The 24,250-nt window shown below is 48.4% G+C and overlaps 1 protein-coding gene across 26 annotated transcripts in view; it reads right to left on the bottom strand.

Annotated features, from left to right (window-relative positions):
• The window catches only part of BANP (BTG3 associated nuclear protein), a 127,987-nt gene that overhangs the window by 99,119 nt on the left and 4,618 nt on the right, over positions 1-24,250 (bottom strand). For 5 of the 26 annotated variants that reach the window (XM_033219287.1, XM_033219295.1, XM_033219282.1 and 2 more), the window contains one exon: positions 5,451-5,607. The exons of 1 other annotated variant lie outside the window; for it this stretch is intronic. In XM_033219287.1, the coding sequence (XP_033075178.1) occupies positions 5,451-5,538 (88 nt within the window). In that variant the 5' untranslated portion in view covers positions 5,539-5,607. Of the gene's footprint in view, positions 1-1,671; positions 1,805-5,446; positions 5,608-19,688; positions 19,817-23,120; positions 23,302-23,340; positions 23,869-24,250 lie in introns of those variants that run through there. 20 more of the 26 variants (XM_033219292.1, XM_033219293.1, XM_033219296.1 and 17 more) reach the window with 10 other exon arrangements.

Genomic DNA, 24,250 nt, shown 5'->3' with positions numbered 1-24,250 from the left:
AAATTGACTACAAAAAGTCAAAGATAACCTCAAAAATCGAAGACCAAAATCGGCCACAACTGCCTCATCTCTGCAAACCACATGTCTATCTGTCTGTCACCCTTCTAGTCCTCTCTTTTCCTTTCACCTAGTCAATTTTTAAAAATTTACATATTTGCAGTTATAGACAGAAGTTTAAGGTCAACAGTTCTTGCTAAAGATTGTAGATTGTGCCTTGAGTGTTTTTTTCTTCTCATCTCCTTGCCTGAAATGACAGTGTGAACTGTCTAGTGCATTCCTACCATGCTCTAGTCTACACACTCACACATCGAGATAAACAAAGGGCACATGCGGGAGGTGCGAGACCATCTACCTCATCAACAGGTCTGTCTGCAGCCTTCCTCCTCACTGAGCAACAAACATGGACTCTGGGTTAATAGTAATCTTTCTTTTTGGTTTGTTTGTTTTGTTTGTTTTTGTTTTTTAAGAGATGAGGTCTTGCTATGTCACCCAGGCTGGACTCAAACTCCTGTACTCAAGGGACCCTCCACCTCAGCCCCTGAGTAGCTGGAACTATCCAGGTTATAATATTAATAGCTTTAAGTTTTTAACAGTAATACCAGTGTGTGACTATTTACAAAAATGAATGCCAGTATATACGAATAGATGCTATATACATGCATACATATGAGCATGCTTCCTGTAATGCTCCTGGTAGAAAAAAATCCGAAATCTGAATGAGGCCACTGGGAATACCCTTGAGCACATGCACACCTTTGGCACACCATCTGCTTTCAAGGCATCCACGCCACAGCCAAGCAGGATGACCTCACTGTGGCCAGATGACACCCGCCCCACTCTGCTGGTGTGGACTGTGCCCCAGCCCTTCCCATACTACCAACCCTCCAGGCGTCTCCACCAGGGAAATCTAACCACCTTCTGTCCAGCCCCACTCAAATGCCACCTTGTTCGGGAAGCCATTCCTGGAAGAGCCTCAGCTCACACCTGTTTATACTTTTATACTGTGACACCAACGAGGTGACAGCACCCACCCCAGAGCAGACCACCCTCCCAGCACCTTACACGCAAGGCTGCCCACAGATGTGGGTGAAGCACTCCTGGCTGGCATTCAGATTCTCCGGGTGCTAGAGGAAAGCCAAGTGCAGAGGCCTCTCTGGTCCCTGCCTCCACCTCCACCAAAGCAACTCCCCTCGGAATTACATTGATTGACATTCCAAAGAAGATCTTAACAGGAAAACAAAAAAGAATGCCCATGCCTTTAAGCCTGTACACACTAGATAATTCTGCTCAAAACTCTGAAACTTAAAGATGCAGAATTGTCCCACAGTTCTAACAGGAACCTCTCACAGGTCCTAGGCAAAAGCAGCCAAATCTGATCTACCCAGTGGGAAATTATCCGAAGCCAAGGACTCTTGTTGGCTCACAAGCAGCACATGGCCCTGCCTTCGGCCTCATGATTCCTCAGAGGCAGGGAGCGTGTCAACCATCACCACCTAAGCCTCTGCAGATCAATTCTCACGTAATGAAACTTTTCAAACTCCATGCCCGCAAGTGCCTGTGGGTAGTCAAAGGTTCTCAGGACCTCAGTCAAAGGCTCTTTACTCTCACTGGAAACTGGTCATCACACCAGGCCTGGAAGAACAGAGAGACCCTCGCACTTATTACTCTAACCTTTTAGTTTGTTGAGAAGAAAACAAATCCAGAAAGGTTACAAAACTTCTCTGGGGTCACAGAGCTAGTTTCGTCATAAGGGCAGCAGACAGACGTGCAGTAACTTCAGTAATGACTCCACAGGTAATGGGACAGCAAGTCACATTTATTTTCTTCTTTGTACTTCGCTGCTTTTTGTATGTGTTGCTTTTTATAATTTTGTATGCATTACTTTTAGAATTAAAATAACTCCTTGTTCATTTTTAAAATATCACAATCAGGCTGGGTGCAGTGGCTCACGCCTGTAATCCCAGCACTTTGGGAGGCCGAGGTGAGTGGATTACCTGAGGTCAGGAGTTCGAGACCAGCCTGGCCAACATGGTGAAACCCCTGTCTCTACTGAAAATACAAAAATTAGCCGGTCATGGTGGCAGGCGCCTGTAATCCCAGCTACTCGGGAAGCTGAGGCAGGAGAATCGCTTGAATCCAGGAGACAGAGGTTGCAGTGAGCCGAGATCACGCCACTGTACTCCAGCCTGGCGACAGAGCAAAACTCTGTCTTAAATAAATAAATAAATAAAGATATCACAATCAATCAACTGCAATGACAGGCCTGATGCAAGTCACAATTTTTGCATTCAGACAGGTAGAGTTAGCACAAGCCATGGTCGGTACACACCAAGTCAGATGATCCTAGAAGTCTTTCTTTTAAATAAAAATGAGAAATTGGAAAGACATACACATCAACAATTTAAAAGCTGCTACAACCAGTAGGATTATGGAAAATTTTTATTTCTTCTACTTTCTTGACTATCCTGTTAAACTGTATTAGTTGTATACTTTCGAGATGAGGAAAGTACTTTAAACCCACAATGAATGCAAACGTGCGTGGCACACCAAGGTGCCTGCAGCTGTGCACACCTTCTCCTGGGTCAGAGACTGCAGGCTTTGTACTGGGGCAGGCCAAGGAGCTCTGTGTACAGTAGGCTTTTAACAAATACTCAAGAAATCATAGTTCTCAGGCATTTAAGGAACAGAGATGGAATAAAATCAAGATTCGAAATGATTTCTCTAAGCTTTTTTTGGGCCACAGTCTACAAAGAGAGATTTATTGGGGAAGTAGGCTGTCAGAACTTTAATGGTTCTGAAATCACTGGAAATGATGTAACTGGAACACTTTTCTTTTACAAGATTACAGTGTATGTTTTCTAAAGACACTGTCATTTGCCTTCTAAACTAGAAACAGGGATTTGTAAAATAATGTGCAGTGATCGTGTGGAAAACTAACCAACAGCACTCCTGACATGCTGCCTTCATGTTCCCCTGGGACTGCTCACCTCACCCCAAAACTATTTCTATTTCCCTCCCCTTCCAGACTACAACTAGTCTCCAAAGGTAGTTTTCTCGACTAACAGAGCAAACAGATCATAGGAACGGACATCAGACTTCCTTTTGAGATTTCTGAAAATTCTCTCTTCTGGAGGAATAAATTGTCAGCATTTCAATTTGAACATTCCTGAAAGAATAACCAGGCAACCGAAACACTCAGTGACTTAACTGTGGTGAGCTTGGCACTTCAAACTTAACAGGACAATAAAACACATACCACTTTACAGAAGAAGAAGAAGAGGAAGAAGAGGAGGGAGGAGGAGGAAGGAGGAGGAAGGAGGAGGAGGAAGGAGGAGGAGGAAGGAGGAGGAGGAAGGAGGAGGAGGAAGGAGGAGGAGGAAGGAGGAGGAGGAAGGAGGAGGAAGAAGAAAGAAGAAGAAGAAAGAAGAAAGAAGAAGAAGAAGAAGAAATCTCTTTAAAACAGTAAGTGTGGACAAAGTGTTTTCACAGATGAAGAGATGAAGTTCCTGAAATTTAGGGTTTCATTTCTCAAGGGTCTCCTTTAAACAAGTTTATGATTTCAAAGTAGACATGTGCCTTTAACATCATTTTTAAAAATTACCAGCCTTAGCAAAGGTGTAGAAAAAAACGTGTTCTCAAGCACTGTCAGTGGAAGAATTAGTAAAACATTTCTAGAGAACCTCTCAGGTCTTAACAAAATTTTAAACACACGTAGCAATTTTACTTCTGGGAACTTCTCTATTTGCCAAGATACATATGCAAGGATCTTCCCTATAGGGTTGTGTATAAAGGAAAAATCAGACAGACTATGCCAGGAGCCCCGTGGAAGGGAAAAGTCAACTGCGGAGGGGGCACCTGTGAATGAATTCTGTGGAGTTGCTAACAGAGCAGACTTACACACACAACATGGTAAGGATCCACGACACTGCACACAGGGGATCACACACACATCATGGTAAGGGTCCACGACGCCGCACACAGGGGATCACACACACATCATGGTAAGGGTCCACGACGCCGCACACAGGGGATCACACACACATCATGGTAAGGGTCCACGACGCCGCACACAGGGGATCACACACACATCATGGTAAGGTCCACGACGCCGCACACAGGGGATCACACACACAACATGGTAAGGGTCCACGACGCCGCACACAGGGGATCACACACACACAACATGGTAAGGGTCCACGCCGCCGCACACAGGGGATCACACACAACATGGTAAGGGTCCACGACGCCGCACACAGGGGATCACACACACACAACATGGTAAGGGTCCACGACGCCGCACACAGGGGATCACACACACATCATGGTAAGGGTCCACGACGCCGCACACAGGGGATCACACACACAACATGGTAAGGGTCCACGACGCCGCACACAGGGGATCACACACACAACATGGTAAGGGTCCACGACGCCGCACACAGGGGATCACACACACAACATGGTAAGGGTCCACGACGCCGCACACAGGGGATCACACACACAACATGGTAAGGTCCACGACGCCGCACACAGGGGATCACACACACAACATGGTAAGGGTCCACGACGCCGCACACAGGGGATCACACACACATCATGGTAAGGGTCCACGACGCCGCACACAGGGGATCACACACACAACATGGTAAGGGTCCACGACGCCGCACACAGGGGATCACACACACAACATGGTAAGGGTCCACGACGCCGCACACAGGGGATCACACACACATCATGGTAAGGGTCCACGACGCCGCACACAGGGGATCACACACACAACATGGTAAGGGTCCACGACGCCGCACACAGGGGATCACACACACAACATGGTAAGGGTCCACGACGCCGCACACAGGGGATCACACACACAACATGGTAAGGGTCCACGACGCCGCACACACGGGATCACACACACAACATGGTAAGGGTCCACGACGCGCACACAGGGGATCACACACACAACATGGTAAGGGTCCACGATGCCGCACACACGGGATTACACACACAACATGGTAAGGGTCCACGATGCCGCACACACGGGATTACACACACATCATGGTAAGGGTCCACGACGCCGCACACAGGGGATTACACACACATCATGGTAAGGGTCCATGATGCCGCACACAGGGGATTACACACACATCATGGTAAGGGTCCACGCCGCCGCACACAGGGATGGGGCAGGGGAGAGGGTGTAGAACACACACACACACACCCAAGGAGCAGGAGCAGAGACAGCCCTCGAGACCAAGTGTCACAGGGGCCCCCTCCAGAAGGGACGTGGGGCTGAGGCTGCAGGGACGAGGGAAGGGAGGGGCCGACAGTGTTCACATCTCTAGGATTTAAACTTTTCATATACAGCATGCATTACTTTGACTTCTGCTTAAAGAAAAGAACTGGAGCAGCTTTTGGTTTTTCAAGAATAATGAGAATAGTATTTGACCTACTGTCCCACAGCTCTGTACCTGGGTGGTCAGGGCTCAGGTCTTCCACTGCAATCTGAACCACATCCGCCAGGTCGTGTTCAGACATCATCCAGAGCACAGGAGAGTGGCTGGTCAACACGCAAGAGTTCAACTCCAAGAGGGGCTGGCTTTTGGTCCCCTACCAAACAGAAGCAAAGGAGGAGGAGAGGACATTAACCATCACCACATGTGAAATGATGAAAACCACGAGCCGTGCACATGTATGCAAAAGGCCGTGAATGTCTGTGGATGTTTACATGCAGGGTTCTTCTTGCCTCAAACCACCAGAAGGTTAGTTTCTTTGAAAATTAACAAATAGTTGAAAACGCCACCCGCTGCCTCATTCCTTAACCACTAGACAAGTCACCTGGGCCTCTCCATTTCCAGTGCATTCCTCATGCCCTTCCAAAGCCACCTTCCCAACACTGGCTGGGAAACAACCTCTCCCTCAGCCCAAGTCTCCAGTGGGGCCGGACTGCCTACAGCAAACGTCCTGTCACTTCCTGCTCCCGTGGGGCCTCAGCCCTGCTACACTCACCACACCCCAGAAAGCAGCATCCCACCCACACCACACCACTGGTCTCCATGGTGATACACCATCTCTCCTCCCAAATCTCTCCCAACTGCACGCTTCCATCTAGACTATAACCCATACTCCGTTTCTGCTACCCCACAGGCCGGCGGAGTGGCAGCACCTCTGTTCTGCTTTCTTTCTGCTCTCAGGTTCTGTCCTGAACCCAAGCAGCATCGTGCCACCATGACCAAGGGGGAACCATCTGTCCTGTCCACAACTGTGCTGTCCAGGGTGGGGCTATCCCCGAGCCTGGCACAGTGTCTGAAACACAGTCAGGGGCTTTCCCCCAGCTCCTGTGACTCTGATTAGGCCTCAAGAGAACTTATTTTCCAAAGTAAAAATGAGGCTGCATCATTCAAACTATGGTCTATGGACACACAGATCCAAATATAGGACTCCAAATATAGGATGTCGTTGAAATGAGGAATGAATGCGACCATAAATTTTTTTATCAGATTATACTTTATATTTTAATTATTGACACATACATGGTATAAAGTAAACTGTCTTCCCTGAACTACACTATACACTTCTTAAGCGCAGAAACCCTGTGCCCAGCTCTGTACAGCACAGCTCCTTTCATCAGGAAGAGTCCGTTCACTGTCCCTAACCAAAACCCCATTGCAGAAGGAAAAGTGGGGTTTTTAGGTCACACGGTTTCAACTCAAGTCTATTCACAACTTCTGTTAATGGATGAGTCCCAACAGGAATGAAATCACAAAAGCAGGCCTCACTCGTGTCCTTAAATCCAATAAAAAATGCAATTTCTCCTCTCCTTTGTCTAGGTTTAAATTTTACAGCTTAAATGGCAACAGCTCTAGAATTTCTTTTTTCTTTTCTTTTTTTTTGAGATGGAGTTTTGCTCTTGTTGCCCAGGCTGGAGTGTATTGGCACGATCTCGGCTTACCACAACCTCCGCCTCCTGGGTTCAAGTGATTTGCCTGCCTCAGCTTCCTGAGTAGCTGTGATTACAGGCATGCACCACCACACCCAGCTAATTTTGTATTTTTAGTAGAGTCAGGGTTTCTCCATGTTGGTCAGGCTAGTCTTGAACTCCCGAGCTCAGGTGATCCACCTGCCTCGGCCTCCCAAGGTGCTGGGATTATAGGTGTGAGTCACTGTACCTGGCCTCAGTTCTAGAATTTCTTGGGGATAACAATTCGTGGAAGAAGGAGCCAAGTGCTGTCTTAAATCTTCCTTTATTAGTAAAGGCAATATTTTTCACAAATGTGTGATCAAATACAAGATCTATAAAATAACAAAGGTATTTTTATTCCCACCTTATAACTTTACACAAGATTAGATGAACTGAGGAACCATAAATTAATTGTCCTTAACAAAAAAAAGAGCTGATGACAAATAACTGGAGGGGGAGACACAAAGCCTCAGAGGGACCAGCGCTGAACCTCTAAAAACTCCAGCTGAGAAAGACGGAATGAGACAGATGTTTAATCTCCCTAAATCCTCCCATACAGACACACAGAGCTCCAAGGATAGCAAAACCAAAATCCAGGTCAACACCGCCAACAGAACGAGGTTACAGGATATTCCTCAAGAACCCCAAACACAAGCAGATGGGGACACTGGAAGCCACAAGGTCAGCATGGCACATAGGTGTAGGACGGAGGAAGCAGAGGGCAGCAGGAGCCGGGCTGAGAGCAGCAGCTGTCGGATCCACCAGGAGACCCACACAGGGGCCTGCGGGGCTGACCCAGAGGCCCAAGTGTTCTGGACCCCAAGCCCTCTCAAAACTCATTATCCAAAGCTCCCTTTTAGGCCAAACACATTGAAAAGAAACGGCCTGGAATTGAATACAAAATGTGCAGGGCATGGAAACTAGAGACCAAGGAACATGAAAGCTAATGAAAGGTGGGAGGGGAGAATGGAGCCTAGAGAGCTGAGAAAATAAGTTGCTGCATTTTTAAAACTTTCAAAAAACAACACAGGAAAGAACCCCAAAACACTGAAATTACAGAAACGATTCTAAACCAAGCCTCCGTTCTGAGCACTCAGAAAAGAAAAAGTCATATAAAAATGAGCAACAGAAAGTACTGAGGCCAAATATCATGCAAAAATAACATATTTCTTAAAAGAATAAGAAGCAAAATAACATCACTGCAGACAATGAAAACATTCTAGAAACATATGTCCCCCAAAAAGATGAAAACTAAAAAAGAAAAAAAACCTGATAATTCAAAACAAACTGAAATACATTAAACACATAACATACCATTAACCAGAAACCAGCATTAGAAAAACTCAGAAACAAGGTGCTAGAACTCAGAATATATTAGAAAGAAAAGAAAAAATAACTTCAGAAATGAAGCCTAAACTAGAAGAATCTTAGAACAAATAAACACAATGGTGCCTTAAGAAAAACAAAATGACAAAATTTTCAAGAATAAAAAAGAAGTGAAAGATGAAAAAAGCTCAAGAAAAAGTAGCACATAAGACAGGAAAAGAAGACCCAACACATGTATAATAGGAGATGCTAACAATGAAAACTGGCCAGGCACGGTGGCTCACGCCTGTAATCCCAGCACTTTGGGAGGCCGAGACGGGCGGATCACGAGGTCAGGAGATCGAAACCATCCTGGCTAACACGGTGAAACCCCGTCTCTACTAAAAAATAAGAAAAACTAGCCGGGAAAGGTGGCAGGTGCCCGTAGTCCCAGCTACTCAGGAGGCTGAGCCAGAAGAACAGCGTAAACCCGGGAGGCGGACTTGCAGTGAGCAGAGATCGCGCCACTGCACTCCAGCCTGGGTGACAGAGCGAGACTCAGTCTCAAAAAAAAAAAAGGATACACCACAACCTAGGGGAAAAAAACAAAAACAGAATCACCAACACCAAGATCCAGCCCAACAAAAACATTATTTAAAGAAAAATTCCTTTAGCCATCCAAGCAAAAGATTAGGTGACTTATAATGGAAAGAAAATTAGATTATCAAACTCCAACAGAAAAAAAGGATTAGCATATTTAAGACACACAAGGAAAGAAATGTGAGCCAAAAATTTTATATCCAGACAAAACTACTTTCAAGTATAAAGGCAGCATCCAGTCCTCAGAGGACAATATTCCCAAAATCCCCTCCTGAAGGCACTAGCAACAAACAAGCTTCGGAAAACCAAACCACTGGAGAGGCATCAGGAAGAGCGGCTAGCGGAGCGCCCTATCTCCAGACAGAACTGAGACAGAGGAGATGAAGGAGCCGTATGCAAGGCTATGTGCTAAACGCAGACACAAGGTAACTGCTTGAAACTGGAAGGAACTGGGAGTACATATAAAAAACAAATGTAACAACTTTCAAAAACTAACAAAAACCAATGTTACAGTGTTCATTCAGTGGCCATACCAAGTGGTAGAGTTCTTTCTTTTTCTTTTTTTTTTAGATAAGAGTCTCACTCTGTTGCCCAGGCTGGAGTGCAGTGGCAGGTTCTCAGCTCAAGGAAACCTCTGCCTCCCGGGTTAAAGCGATTCTCCAGCCTCAGCCTCCCGAATAGCTGTGACTATAGGTGCCCAACAGCACACCTGGCTACTTTTTGTATCTTAGTAGAGAGGGGGTTTCACTATGTGGCCAGGGTGGTCTCAAACTCCCAACCTCAGGTGATCCGCCCACCTCAGCCTCCCAAAGTGCTGGGATGGGGATGACAGGCGTGAGCCACCGTGCCCGGCCGGTAGAGTTCCTTCTGAGAACACCTTGCCTTGTGTGCAATTCTGTCATCCCTGATGCCCTTGTGAACAAGGAAAAGCAGACTATCAACAACGGTAACAACTTCACTGGATTGAAAGGGAAATATTTTTAAATTCATGAGCTCATAATATTATTAAGCCTTTACTTTTTTAATGGTAATAAAAAAAGCATTTATTCTGCCTTTCTATACAAATCATATCACTGAAAAACCAAATCATAAGCAACAGAATGTTTCTCTGTATAAAAGTATTCCAACAAAAGAACAGTCATCATTTTGCAATCCCTGATGAATCAAGAATCTAGGTAACAGAGGCGGCTGTTACCATCAGAAAAAGAAAAACACACACTACCCTGCCTCATTAATGAAGAATTCAACACCATCTATGTGGGAGGCTCCCCTACCAAACTAACAAACAAAAATGCTCAACCTAATTAAGCTTCTAGAATCCTAATACTTCCTAAGTGACAGGAAATACAGAGGCCAGAAGAACATGCTAAACTACACCACAGAAATGCAAATAGGAAAATCAAAATCAAAACTAGGAAACTCGGCCAGGCATGGTGGCTCACATCTGTCATCCCAGCACTTTGGGAGGTCAAGGCGGGTGGATCACCTGAGGTCAGGAGTTCAAGACCAGCCTGGCCAACATGGCGAAACCCTGTCTCTACTAAAAATACAAAAATTAGCAGGGCATGGTGGTACACGCCTGTAATCCCAGCTACCAGGGAGGCTGAGAAAGGAGAATTGCTTAAATCTAGGAGGCGGAGGTTGCAGTGAGCTGAGATCGCACCACTGCACTCCAGCCTGGGCAACACAGCGAGACTCCGTCAAAAAAAAAAAAAAAAAAAAAATCAACCTAATCAAAAATGAGCATAACGAAATGAAAATGAAATTCCAGAAAAAGAAGTTATGGAAAGATAGTCAGGCCAGGCATGGTGGCTCACGCCTGTAATCCAGCACTGTGGGAGGCCAAGGTAGGCGGATCACGAGGTCAGGAGTTCGAGACCAGCCTGGCCAACATGGTGAAACCCCATCTCTACTAAAGATACAAAAAATTAAACGGGAGTGGCAGCACGCACTTGTAGTCCTAGCTACTCGGGAGGCTGAGGCAGGAGAATCACTTGAACCGTGGAGGCGGAGGTTGCAGTGAGCTGAGATCACACCACTGCACTCCAGACTGGGTAACAGGATGAGACTCCGTCTCAAAAAAGAAAAGAAAAAAAAAGAAAGTCAATCTGTTCTGTAATTTTTTTAAAAAAAATTTAAATAAGACACCATTTTTCACCAATCAGACTGGCAAAAACCACAAAGTATGATACACTTAGCCAGAAGATAGCAGAAAACACGGCTGTTGCACTTTGGCTGGGGGTGTAAATGGGTACAACCTCTTTGAAAGGTAACAGCTATCAAAATGCTAAATGGCCACAGCCCTTAACCTGGCCATGCCCCACACAGCATTCCGCCAGCACGTACATTCACATGTGTGTGCAAAGACCTACACACAAAAAAAAAACCATAACAAAACAACTTAAGGCATTGTTTTTAGCAGCAAAAGAATGGATGTCAGCATTGCACAGCTAAGGATGAATATACCACGCACATCTTCAGGAGTCAACAAGAGCCCCTGAGAAGCGGCTCCCAAGGTGCAGGATCCTGTGAATATCAACGGAGTAGGGCAGTGTGGACGAGGGCAGTGCTGATGACATGCTTTATTTTTAAGAAGTATGTTAGATATGCACAGAGTATTTCGGGGTTAAGATATACAAGACCAACAACAGCCTGGGACATGGGTGAAAAGGAAATTATTTTTCACTTTTCATCCTTGAATAACGTTTCCATTTTTATCATGTGCATTTATTACCTTTTCAAAAAGAAAAAGAAGTATACTTCTAAAAAAGGATCGGACAGGAAAATATGCAGATCTAAGCTGTGGGGGTAGGGTCCATTCCAACTCCACCTACGCACGCTCACATTCTTCAAACACTGGTGCTAAGATCAACACTGGGGTCGTGCTCAGCCTTCGGAGCTGCTCCAGGGAAGCAGAAGCCGCACGGCCTGACTGAGGTGCCCTGGCAGGCGCAACTAGCATGAAACTTATGTGGTGATGCTACACCTGTGTCCTCTGAAGAGGATCTTTCAGCTCAGAGTCGCTGGTAGTCAGCTTGAAGATCAAAGCTACATGTCACCAATACAGCTGCCTTTTTTCCAAATTAAGAACCAGAAGCAAAAAAAATTATTAAAGGGATAAAACTAAACCTTTTTTTTTTTTTTTTTTGGAGACAGAATTTCACTCTTGTTGCCCAGGCTGGAGTGCAATGGCAAGATCTCGGCTCACTGCAACCTCCGCCTCCTGGGTTTAAGCAATTCTCCTGCCTCAGTCTCCCGAGTAGCTGGGATTACAGGCACGCGCCACCACGCCTGGCTAATTTTGTATTTTTAGTAGAGACGGGGTTTCACCACGTTGATCAGGCTGGTCTCGAACTCCCAGCCTCAGGTGAGTCGCCCACCTCGGACTCCCAAAGTGCTGGGATTATAGGAATGAGCCGCCGTACCCAGCCAACTAAACTTCTTAATGAAACCAGTAGTCCTCAGTCAAAAACCACCCAACCAACCTTGGCATTGGTGCATTTAAAACATTTTGGGGTCACAGATTGCTTTCAGAACCTTAAAAAAAAAAAAGAAAAAAAAAAAACACTACAGAACCTTTTCGGGCCAGGTGTGCTGACTCACGCCTGTAATCCCAGCACTTTGGGAGGCCAAGGTGGGCAGATCACCTGAGGTTGGAGTTCAAGACCAGCCTGACCAACATGGTGAACATATCTCTACTAAAAATACAAAAAAAAAAAAAAAAAAGCCAGGCGCGGTGGCTCACACCTGTAATCCCAGCACTTTGGGGGACTCAGGCAGGCAGATCATGAAGTCAAGAGTTCAAGACCAGCCTGACCAACATGGTGAAACCCCGTCTCTACTAAAAACACAAAAATTAGCTGGGCGTGATGGCGCACTCCTGTAATCCCAGCTACTCGGGAGGCCAGGGCAGGAGAATCACTTGAACCCAGGAGACAGAGGGTGCAGTGAGCCGAGATCGTGCCCCTGCACTCCAGCCTCGGTGACAGAGCGAGATCTGTCTCAAAAAAAACAAAACAAAAACCAAAAAACAATAAAATTAAAATAAAATGTACAATTATACTATTATTGCCAGCCGAGTGCAGTGGCTCACATCTGTAATCCCAGCACTTTGGGAGGAGGAGGTGGGCGGATCACCTGAGGTCAGAGTTGGAGAGCAGCCTGGCTAACAGTGAAACCCCATCTCTACTTGAAATACAAAAAAAAAAGAACCTTTTCCAGGAAAAAGTACAGACAAAACTTTGCAGTTTCAGAGGCTCCCCTAATCCCAGAGACTCCTGGCTGCTGCTGCCAGTAACTGCTCTCCCCAGAGCTCATGGAAGAGCACTTGACATCTAGGTGTGCGGGGCATCAGACATGGACTTCCCTTGCCAGCCTGTCCCACAGCAGGCTGTGACACAAGCCTGGAAGTGGCATACGGAAGCCCCCGGGGAAACCTCCTTCAGGGGCCCTGGCCTCTGGCCTTGTCCCTTCTTCCTTACTCCTCCTCCCACTGGTGCCAGGCATGGAAAGAGACAGCAGGAGCTGGCACCGAGGAGCAAAGCCCTGGAAGGAAGGAGCCCAGGCCTCTCCCATCCAGGGAGCTGCCACCCAGGCCCAGGCTGTCTGCCTTGGACTTCCTCAAAGCACGGGAAAATAACCAACCACCTGGTTCAAAACAGGGTATTCTGGAGCCCACCACATGCAGCCAGACTAAACCCAAGGATATGCCCTGAGGCACTTCCACAAACGTTTGGCCCTGGGTCCCCAGAGTCCAGGTTAAATTCCTGCCTCCCTTAAGGGGCTGGTGGAAATAGCTTTAAATGTCCAATTCAAGCTTTTTCCTAGTTTCTAAAAGCTCTGCAAATAGCTTCAGAAAATACTCTGCATTCACCATAAAATCCTGAATCCTAACCTCTTCCAAATGAGGACACCACACACTATTCAAGTTGTTTACTCAGAACGCCTCTGTTGCCAGGATCGAGTCATTTAAAATTCTGCTAACAGTAAAGATTTCAATAGAAAAAACTAGGGCAACAAGCCCAAGAAAACTGGAACACAGCAATGCCTGTGGTTGCTATTTTGGCAAATTAAATTTGCCATTTCTCAGAAGTCCTGGGGATAGTCCAGTCTTAATACAATAAAACAGCTGGACTGAGACTAATGCTCAAGCAAGCCTCTTACTGTGACGACTATTCAGAACCCTACCAAGTCCACCAAAAGGTGCAGGGCTCAGGGCACATATGGAAAAGCAGGGCCTACAGCCCAGAGTAACACCCTGAATGTCCAGTAGAACAGGAGTGGTGAAGAATCCATGCCCACCCAGACTGCCAGACTCCACAGAGTCATTCATATGGATGAGACCGATTTAATCACGTGAAACAAAACGGAAGATCTCCAGAACATGACAGCAACAGGAAGGCATACAAGTGGAAAGGTGCACAGCAGTGCAGACGATTATGATCCCAATTCTGCTTCCTAAACATGGTGTCCACGTGTGGTCATCTGTCCATGTGTGCAAACACGTACAAGACAGTCGGGGATGACGAACAGCAAACCTCAGGCTACCCAGAGCAGGGACGCTCCAACCGCGCGAGCCCCACTCTCCTGTCCACTCCGCCCTCCTGGACTGCTGAGCTTTCCATAGGCCTTATTTATTTATTACCTGTGAAACTGTTTCTAAAACAAAGTGATGTGTCTACAGACAAGGTCAACGACATCAAATCCTGATAAACTTGACAGAACCACCTTTAACCCGGCCTTAAATCCACCTCTCAGCCACCAAGGCATGGGGACCCACACATCCGGGCAGGGATAGGGAGAGAATCCACAGCCAATCAACCTCAGGTGTGCCTGATGCCACGAGCCCCGCCCAGCCTGCCCAGCCCTGCCCAGCCCTGCAAACTCTCCCTGCTCCTGGACCCTCTGCGCCTCAGGCTCAGTGGGTGATCCTGCTCTCCTCCCTCTCAGTTCCCAAGAACGTTCCTTGGGCATGTGCCCCGCACCCAGTCAGCACCCCTCCCCCTGGTCCCTCAGCATCACCCTCACACACCCTTCCCCCACGTTGCCTGCCGCCCTCCTTCCTGCCCCTCCAGCCGCAGCCCCATTTCGCTGTTCCTTTTTAGATAGAATTCCTCAGACACCCCCCACCTGTACTTGCGGTCTCCATTTTCGGTGCTCACATCCCCTCAAGATCCCCCGCTTCGGGCTGTCACTCAGTTACTCCCCAAAAACTGCTCCAGCCCAAATGCTGCCCGTACTCTCCCCACCCCAAGGCCTGAGGGTCTCATTCCAGCTCCTCCCCATGCTGTCCTCCCTGCCTGGCCCCCACTCCTCTACTCTCTCTGCTGGTCCCACATCCACTTCCTAACTTGAGGATACCCAGGGCATGGCCCTGGGACCTCTGCTCAGTCAGCACTGACCCAGCGGCTCATCAACCTGTGGCTTCAGATACATCTCCACACCAATGGCGCATACGGCTCAGACCTCGCACGTGAACTCCAAGCCACACAGCATACCACCTACTAGGCGTCTCCCCTAGGGGGTCATCTCCATTCTAACACGTCCAAACTGAACTCCTGGCACCCACCCCAAACCAACCTGCTTCTCCCACACTTTCCACCTCAATTTAAAGCAACACCCACTTCCCAGATGCTCAGGCCAAAACTTCAGTCCTCCTGGGTTCTCCTCTCCCTCACCCTGATCCGGCCTCGTCTTCCCAGCCCAGCACTCCCAACCTAGACCCAGGCCAGCCCCTGGCTCACACGCGGCCATCTCACTGCCACCTGCACCTCTGCTGTGATCACAATAAAGAGCGCTCAAGGCGTCATATAAAAATAAAAACACACGCCAGGCTACGTCCCTTATCTGCTCCAAGCCCTCCGAGGGTTTCCCATCTCATGGGCCCTCTGCAGCGCCTCGGGCTCTCCTCCCCGCCACGTTCGGCGCCTGCATTTGGGCCTCCGAACTGTGCTTCTCAGGGACACACCCAGCTCAGGGCCCTACCACGGGGCTGGCTGCCCCTGCACGCCTCCTGGATGCCTCGGCAACACTGATGTGCACAACAGCCTTTCCGGCTCTACTGTCTGACTTACTACACATCTGAAAGGTTTCTCTTGCTTAGTGTCTCCTGCTAGAAGGTGAGCTTCACGAGGACAGGAATCGGCATGGCTGTGTTCATGGCCGGGCACCGGGCCCGGCCTGCACCACACCCAGTGAATATGTCTGTGATGAGTCCAGTGAGAACGCACCACCGACGTCATTCCCCAATGCACAATGATGAATGTCAGAAATCCTATTTAAAAACCAAGGATTAAGGTTTTCAAAGTGTGTTGTGCCCATGTCCTGATTTCAGGAAGGACTGTGCTATAATTAAGTGACAAATCTAACTGCTCAGTTCACGAACATGGAATCCGTGTGACTGACACACCTGACAGTGCCCATCCACTGGCAGCGAAGGCTAACGGCAGTTGGTCATTTGGTGAAGCGCACAGCTGCAAAGGTATTGAATTTTGCTATTACTATTTCAAAAATACTGGACACCCATAAAACAAAACCACAAAGCCATTAGAAGAGGAATAAAAGGAAACCCACTGTAACTGGGCATAAAACTTGGCTTTAACAGCAAAAGTTAAAAACAAACTGCTATAGATTATCAGTATCACATGAAAACCAGCGGCAAGGAAAGTCAAGCAAGGCTCCCTGTGTTCAACACCAGGGCCTCCTTCAACACCAGGATCTCCTCTGCCGCTGTCTAAGCCACATCACAGGCATCATTAGGGGGTCTTATAATGTAACGGGTTTGTTCCCATCAGTACTTTTAGAGCAGACATTCTTCATAGAGCTGTTTCTTCTATCAACCCTTCAGAAAAGCCCTAAGGCTGCATCTGACTTGGACGCAGTTATTTCCACAGGAAGTGGAACAATATAGCCCAGATGTGTCACCTCCCAGAGCGGGGCTCTGACGTGGTGTGAATCACAGTACCTACCGTCATCAGATCCATGCAGAGCAGCCAGTCTAAAAAGATGCATTCCACAGCCATAGATACTCCTTACATGTCTTAAAGGGACCTACCTCACTTTATGGATGACAAAAATATGAACTGAGTATATTCCCTGCTGGCAAAAAGTTAGCACAGGGCCTGCACTGCACTCAGGAACTGAGTGGGGAACGCCCAGGAACATGCACGAGTGAGGCGCCATCCTAAGCAGTCACAGTACCTGCGACCGGGGAGGGAAGATGCCTGAGACAGTAAAGTGACAAGGAGGGACCACAGCCACCAAGCTCCCAGCCCGTCCCCAGCTCGTCCTACCGCCCTTCTCCTCGGATGGCTTCCGTGTGGAGACTCCCAGGCCACCTGAGTTGGAATGGCAAGTCCAAAGAGCCATAAAAATCAGGACAGGAACTCCCATTTAAAGACGAGACTGAGCAGTACCTGGTAAAAAGCTAAATCTCCAGAAACGAGGAAACTGCCAAGATATTAATCATTCCATTTAGTCAAATCCTCTTGGGATGTAAGTCTAGAAACAAAGAAATAATGAGAAAGACAGGATGAACTGACACGAAGAAGTCAATTTTTATTAAACCGATATACGTGAAAAAGTCTCAGCTTACTTCTTTTGCCCTAAATCAGTCTGAAGTGGAACGTACAAGAATGAGATGGGAAATAACAGGAAAGAAGACTGGAAATGACCAATTAGATACTAGGTAAGCAGGAAATCAGAAAGAAGCAAGAACACTTCTCCCGACGGCTTCCACTTATTCTTGGCATCATTCGGGCAGCGTGGCTGTTTCTTTAAGACGGCCCTCCAAACGTGTGCTTGCGGGGGAAAGGGGAGAAAAATTCAAATGTGTAAGTGAGTGGTCAAATTCCAAACCTGAACATATTAGCATGCATAATTTCACCTGAGCATGCATAATTTCTAGGGATACATCTTAAGAAACGTGTAGGCTCTAAGGCAGTAGTTCTGACTTTCCGGCCTCAGGGTCCTCTTCACCATCCTAAAGCTACTGAGGGTCCCGAAGAGCTTGTACTTGTATAAATTATACCTATCAATATTTGCCATATTTGAAATTAGAACAAAAAATGTTTGAATATTTGTTAGTTCATTTAAAAATCATACAAATCAACACATTACATATCAACGCTGCCTTAGTCCATTTTCTGTTGCTATAACTGAATATCTGAGACTGGTAATTTATTACATAAAGGAAAAAAATTTATTTATTAATTTTTTTTTGATGAGATCAAGTCTCGCTCTGCAGCCCAGACTGGAGTGCAATGGCATGATCTCAGCTCACTGCAACCTCCACCTCCCGGGTTCAAGTGATTCTCCTGCCTCAGCCTCCAGAGTAGCTGGGATTACGGGCGCACGTGACTGCACCAGGTTAATTTTTTTATTTTTAGTAGAGACAGGGTTTCACCATGTTGGTCAGGCTGGTCTTGAACTCCCGACCTCAGCTAATACGCCCGCCTCATCCTCCCAAACTGCTGGGATTACAGGCATGAGTCACTGTGCCCGGCCTAAGAAATGTATTTCTTATAGTTCAGGAGGCTGGGAAGTCCAAGCTCCCAGGGCCCTATCTGGGGGTGCCTTCCTGCTGGTGGAGATACAAGAGACACCCAAACTGGCTTTTATTACAGACCCCCTCTCATGATCACTAACCCACCACAAGGAGAGCTCATGAGTCTATAATTGCACTAACGCATTCCTGAGGGCTGAGCCCCCAGGATCCAATCACCTCTTAACAGACCCACCTCTTAATACTGTGACACTGGGGACCAACTTTGAACACAAGTTTGAAAGGGGACATTCATAATACATACAAAACAAGTTTTATGAAAAATATCTATAGCTTCCAAAGAACAACAACAAAACCGTGTGAGAAGAGGGACACTGGTTTACATTTTTACAAATCTCTAATGCCCGGCTTAACTGAAAACAACTGGCGTTTCCGATCTGCTTCCACTTGCGGTCTGCTGTGGTACCTTGTTTTGGCCGACGCATATGACAAAAATGCAGCCTCGCCGGGCAAAGTGGCTCATGCCTGTAATCCCAGCACTTTAAGAGGCCCGGGGGGCAGATTCCATGAGTCCAGGAGTTCGAGACCAATCTGGGCAACATGGCAAAACCCTGTCTCTACAAAAAGTACAAAATAAAATAAAATAAAATGCAGTCTCACAAGGAGATGCAGTTTGACGAGGGAAAAGTATTTTAACAGCCTCTTCAGATAATTGTGGAGATTCTTCTTTAACACCACACCAAAACGCAACAAGTGTGTTTTATTTTTCCTTAAAGGCTGTTTGCAATGTGGAATCTGAACTGTATCCATGAGCTTCTGCACTTTATGGCTTTAAAATCCATTGGCTTGACTTGTAGTGTAAACGGATCTTTTACCCAGGCATGATCCTGCATCAATCGTCTGGAAAATGCTGGTTCACCGAATTAGGCAGCTCTTGCGAATTCTGTTCCGTCTCTAATACCAAAGGCATACAGTTCGTCAGCACTAGCACTGGCATCCTCTTTACTGGGAGCTCTCGGGCTCATGGTGGCAGAGACAAACTTTCCAAAATTCCAACTTTACTTGACAGCTCAGACTTTATCACTGGCAACAAACACTGTTAGTTGACTTCTTTGAGGTGACAGGCTAACTTCATTCATTTAGTAAGAGACGTCAATAATTCGTCAATTATTCTCTTACAGTGTTGCATGAAAAAAGCAACTAGTTCAACTAGCAACTCAAATAATCCCTCAACAATCACCAACTTCAAAATACAACGGAAGTGCTTTCCGTGGACTTTCCGTTTTATCAGAGCAGAATCACTGGCTTCGTGACACAGTTCACCTGCTGAGTCAGCTGGGCATGCCCAACGCTGTGCCAGGAACTGCGGTCAGGCGTCTTGTCAACAACAGGAGAAACTGGGCTACTCCTACTCCCTACGCTCTCTCTGCCACATATGTACACATCTCAAACTGTTCCAAAACAAAAGGTTTGCAAATAAGTATGTCTTTAGGATAAAAACAGCAAAACCCTCCCAATACACGATGTGACCCACCTGCTACGACCAAATCCTTGCCTGCCAAACTCTTCAGGCATGTTCCAAACCCTCACCTAAGCCCATCCTCAAGTGCGGTCTCTTCCCACTCACTGCTGAATCCCAAGCAAGCCATCTAGATCCAGATCCACCGTCAGACTGAAATTCATCTCCCAGGTGTCAGACACGAGCCCTACAGGCAAGCTCCTGGCTGCGTGGGCACCTGAACGTGGCAAGTGTTTCACACCTCCCCTCCCTGCAGCCATCCTAATGGTCCCCGGGGCCTCTGCTCTGCTCCAGAAGCCCCCAGAAGATGGGCAGGGGTTTTGGCTGGCGTGCATGAGGGCCAGCCCGCAGTGAAGGTGCCCCTGGGGACCATCTCCCAGGTTGGGGGTAGGAAGTGCCAGGGGCACCTGTCACCCCAGGTCTTCATCTCCTGCCTTGACCTCTCACCGGCACTTTCTTCAGTCCAGGGTTAAAACCCTGTCTAGACCACGGTCACTCGGATCAGTCATCCCAGCACCTCCACAGCTGAACCCTCCTCACTTCCGTGATCTTTCTCCCCAAGAATACCACCAGAAGTCCCACCAGGGCACCTCCCTGTGGCCCCGCCCTCATCACCCTGCTCTCCTCTTGCCCTTCGGCATCCCGAGGCTTCTCCCTCCCTGACTCGCCCTCGGCCCACCCCCTCACCTGGGACCTGGCCTCTCACCAAGTACCCTGACGCTCATGGCTCTGAAGGGAGGCACCGCCCCTCTGCCACACACACTCCAATCTGGCCATCTCTTTGTCCCCCAGTCCTCCCAAAATCACACAGACTGCAGCAGGAAGACCATGGCTGCCAAGCCCTCCTGCGGCTGAGGCCAGCGCTGTTCCCCCACAGGGCCTCCTCCCCAAACAGCCTGCTAGTACCAAGCCTGGTCAGCCACCTCCCTCGCAGGCAGCCTCACACCTCAGCTCCTCTGTGCAGGGCCCAGGCCTCTCCCCATTCAGCCACTGCCTCGCTATACAACCTCGTCACATTCCTTCCCAGGGCAAACACGCTCCAGGTCAGGGGGTGGCACGCAAGGGCCCACAACCCAGCCCAGCTCTCCACCTGCTTCTATGCAGCCTGTGAGCCAGGAATGGGTTTTACATTTTAAAACAGAAAAATAACAAAAGAACAACATTTCATGATGAGAAAATTACATAAAACTCAAATGTCAGTGTCCACAAATAAGATGCCTGCTTTTCAGCACGACAGCAGAGCGAGCGGCTTCACAGCGGCATGAGACATCCCACGCCCCACACGGCCAGAAACACACTCTGACCCCTCGCAGAAAAGCGTGCCATACCGTTCTGGGCCTTTGGGATCCATCCGTGAACTCCACAAAGATCCCCACCCTCGTGGGCATGCATGGTGTCACCACCCAGTCCCCGGGGTACGTGCGAACATCATGCTGAGGTTGCTCCTCTCACTCCCAAGGAGCCGCAAGGTTCTCCCTCCCCTGTGAGAATTCTCTCGGCAAAGGATGGATCCCGAAGCCCCCAAGCATTCTGGGCCTTCCCCTCTGCAAACACTGCTGGGCTGTGAGTGTGTGCCGCTGAGCTCACTGGTGGGTTTTCTACTGCGAGGTTCCTAGTCTGCTCATCACAGATTAAAACGAACTTGGATGAGAGGCCACATGTTCAATTACAGCCACCCCTAAGCCAGTGGCTTCAGGGGAATAGCTTTTGTTTGTTTTTTTCTTGGGACAGGGTCTCACTCTGCTACCCAGGCGGGAGTGCAGTGGCACAATCACGGCTCACTGCAGCCCTGCAGCCTCCAATTCCTGGGCTCAAGTGATCCTCCAGCTTCCGCCTTCCAAAGCACTGGGATTACAGGCATAAGCCACCATGCCTGGCCCAGTGAATGGTCTTTTAAAAATTACTTTACACACGACATCCAGAGTTACCCAAATTCAGTCAAATGCTGTGCGTAACTATCCGCTAGTAGACGCACATCACAGAAGAGTGGTTTCCACGCTCTCGACTGGGGCTACGATAAGTTCATACACTCATCACTGCAAGTTTCCTGAGTCGATACCTACCCCTTTGCCACTCCGAGTCACGCTCCTTTTTATCCAAGACACGTTCCTTTTTACCCAGTATTCTTAATGCTGGCCATGGCCCACTCAATTGATTTGGGTTCAGACCCAAAGTTTGAAAAATAATGCATTCAAATAAGACCAGTGCCAGTTTCTAGGGACTCAGAATTCAAGAACACGAGGGCATGTGGCACAAGTGACCAAGGACCACCACCTAACATGACCTACACCACAAAGAGGAGAACCAGAAATTATGAGACAACAGGGCAATTATTGCAAACTGTGTTTGCCCACTGACAGCCACAACAACTGTTAGCTGGGAAACAGGGCACCCAGTCTTCTGTGTCAGATTCAGTCTAAAAACGCGTAGGGTGTGAACTTTTTGAATCTTAGGGAAGCATTCCAGCACAAAATGCTGGCTGGCGGTGGCGACACTCTGCTCAGGGACCCAACCCCAGCTCTCGCCGACACAAGAGCTGAGCTCACATGAGGATACGCGTTGGCAGTGGTTGTCCGCACCCTGGCCACCACCACCCACGGAGCTTGTAGCGTGCCATGATGACAGGAGGGACCATGGCCCAATTCCCCCCTGCCGCGTCTTCTGGTGAACGGTGAAGGCGTTCTGTCACATTTACGGGAAGTGCATTCACACAGCAAGGAAATGCCAAGCACGCACCAAGTCCTCCCTCCCGGCTCCATGCAAACACGTTTCTACTTTCAGAAAGATTAACTTTTGCTTCCAGATAGTTGATCACTTTTCATCTCGAGGGAAAAGGAAAATCACTACAGGCCACAACGGCCTTCTCTCAGACACAGAAGGCAACTGGTTATTAGCGAAAGGTTTGTTAGCACAGGGCCCTGCTGCAGGCCTCCGTGGGCTTGGTTCAAAACCGCCCCAGGTCGCCTGACAGGACTCCACACCGGCCCACCCGGTCCACACAGGATCTGGTCTCAACGACGACAGAAAGTGGGCACAGACGAGAAGAGGGGAGGTGACCATGGCCAATATCCGCCCCCGCTCCATTCTGCCCAGCTTTCCCAGGTATTTCACCGGAGCCTCCTCTCCATGTATCCTTCCACAGCTCCCACGCTGTAAGCTGGTAACCTGTGGGTCCCGACTGGAGCACTGCGGCATCCTCCATCACCACTGACCCCCTCCCCAGAGAGACACCTCACATGGGAGCAGCGAGTCCTGGAGCCTGCTCCACCATGGACGGTGACAATCCAAAACATTTCATCAAATTGGATGGTTCTTGACTGAGTGTAGTCGCGAAAGAGGCAGAGCGGCTCTTTCACAACAGGCATCAAGTTCATGTGACCTCACAGTATCTCGGCCCGCCATCTGCTGGCAGCTTCGGAGTTCACACTTCCTACACATTTTAACCAAAGACACCACAGGCTCCTGTCAGAGGCCCCGGGGTGCTCCTCTCTGAGACCTATGGCACCCGCGAGAGGGGGCGTCTGGGACGCGCTTCATCCCCTGCGTGGGGGTCAGGATGGAGGCTGGGAGAGTGTTTCTCTACTCCTTGAGGATGGAGGCGTCCTGTCTCCCAAAGGGGCGGGCAGAGTCGAGTCTTGTACAGCGGACAAAGGGGAGTCCCAGGCGAGCCCACCGGGACGTGCAGACACGGCAACCTGAGCTTGCCTACGATGACAACCAACGCAGGCAGCTCTGCGGCCGGGAAGGCCGTGTACCAATCGCTGGCCCCATTCTTCTCCTGCAGGCCTGATGGGCCCCAGGTGCAGCTGACGAACAAAACAAGCGTAGCTTTTTCAGAGCAAACTGCAACAGTGCAATTCCACCCAATCATGTTTTCAACCTCCTGAAACTCCTTCCCACAGCCGCCGAAGTTCCGGATGGTTCAGAGCACTTCTGCTGACCAAGCCAAATGATGTCGTCCTCTCACCCCCATCACCCGTGTGAAGAGAAAACATGGATGTTTATCTACCTCAGGCACAGGGAGGGCTTTCCAAAGCTTTCATCTCAGACATTCTCATTGAGACCCTCGAATTTACTTTCCCCCAGAAGGCTTTCCTTCCAAATGAGGAAATGTTTAATTTCTCTAGATTTCAGTGCTAAACTGGTGCTGTGAGTTACACGGACATTTTCAAGTCAGCCTTGCGACGCCATGTCATGCAAATCACTTAATCATATAACCAGAGTTTTTGGGATTTGTACAGTATCAACGAAGACAAGGAACCCAAAGGCTAACAAGCGTGACACGGGAGCTACAAGACCACTGAGGCCCACCGCCCAGCACCTGTGCCTGGAGCCCCCAAGCCCCTACTCCTTCACCTCCCTCAAG

This window comes from Trachypithecus francoisi, unplaced genomic scaffold (genome assembly GCF_009764315.1).
Source record: "Trachypithecus francoisi isolate TF-2019V2 unplaced genomic scaffold, Tfra_2.0 Lachesis_group10, whole genome shotgun sequence".
Taxonomy (NCBI): Eukaryota; Metazoa; Chordata; class Mammalia; order Primates; family Cercopithecidae; genus Trachypithecus; species Trachypithecus francoisi.
This window is presented reverse-complemented; position numbering and strand designations above follow the sequence as displayed.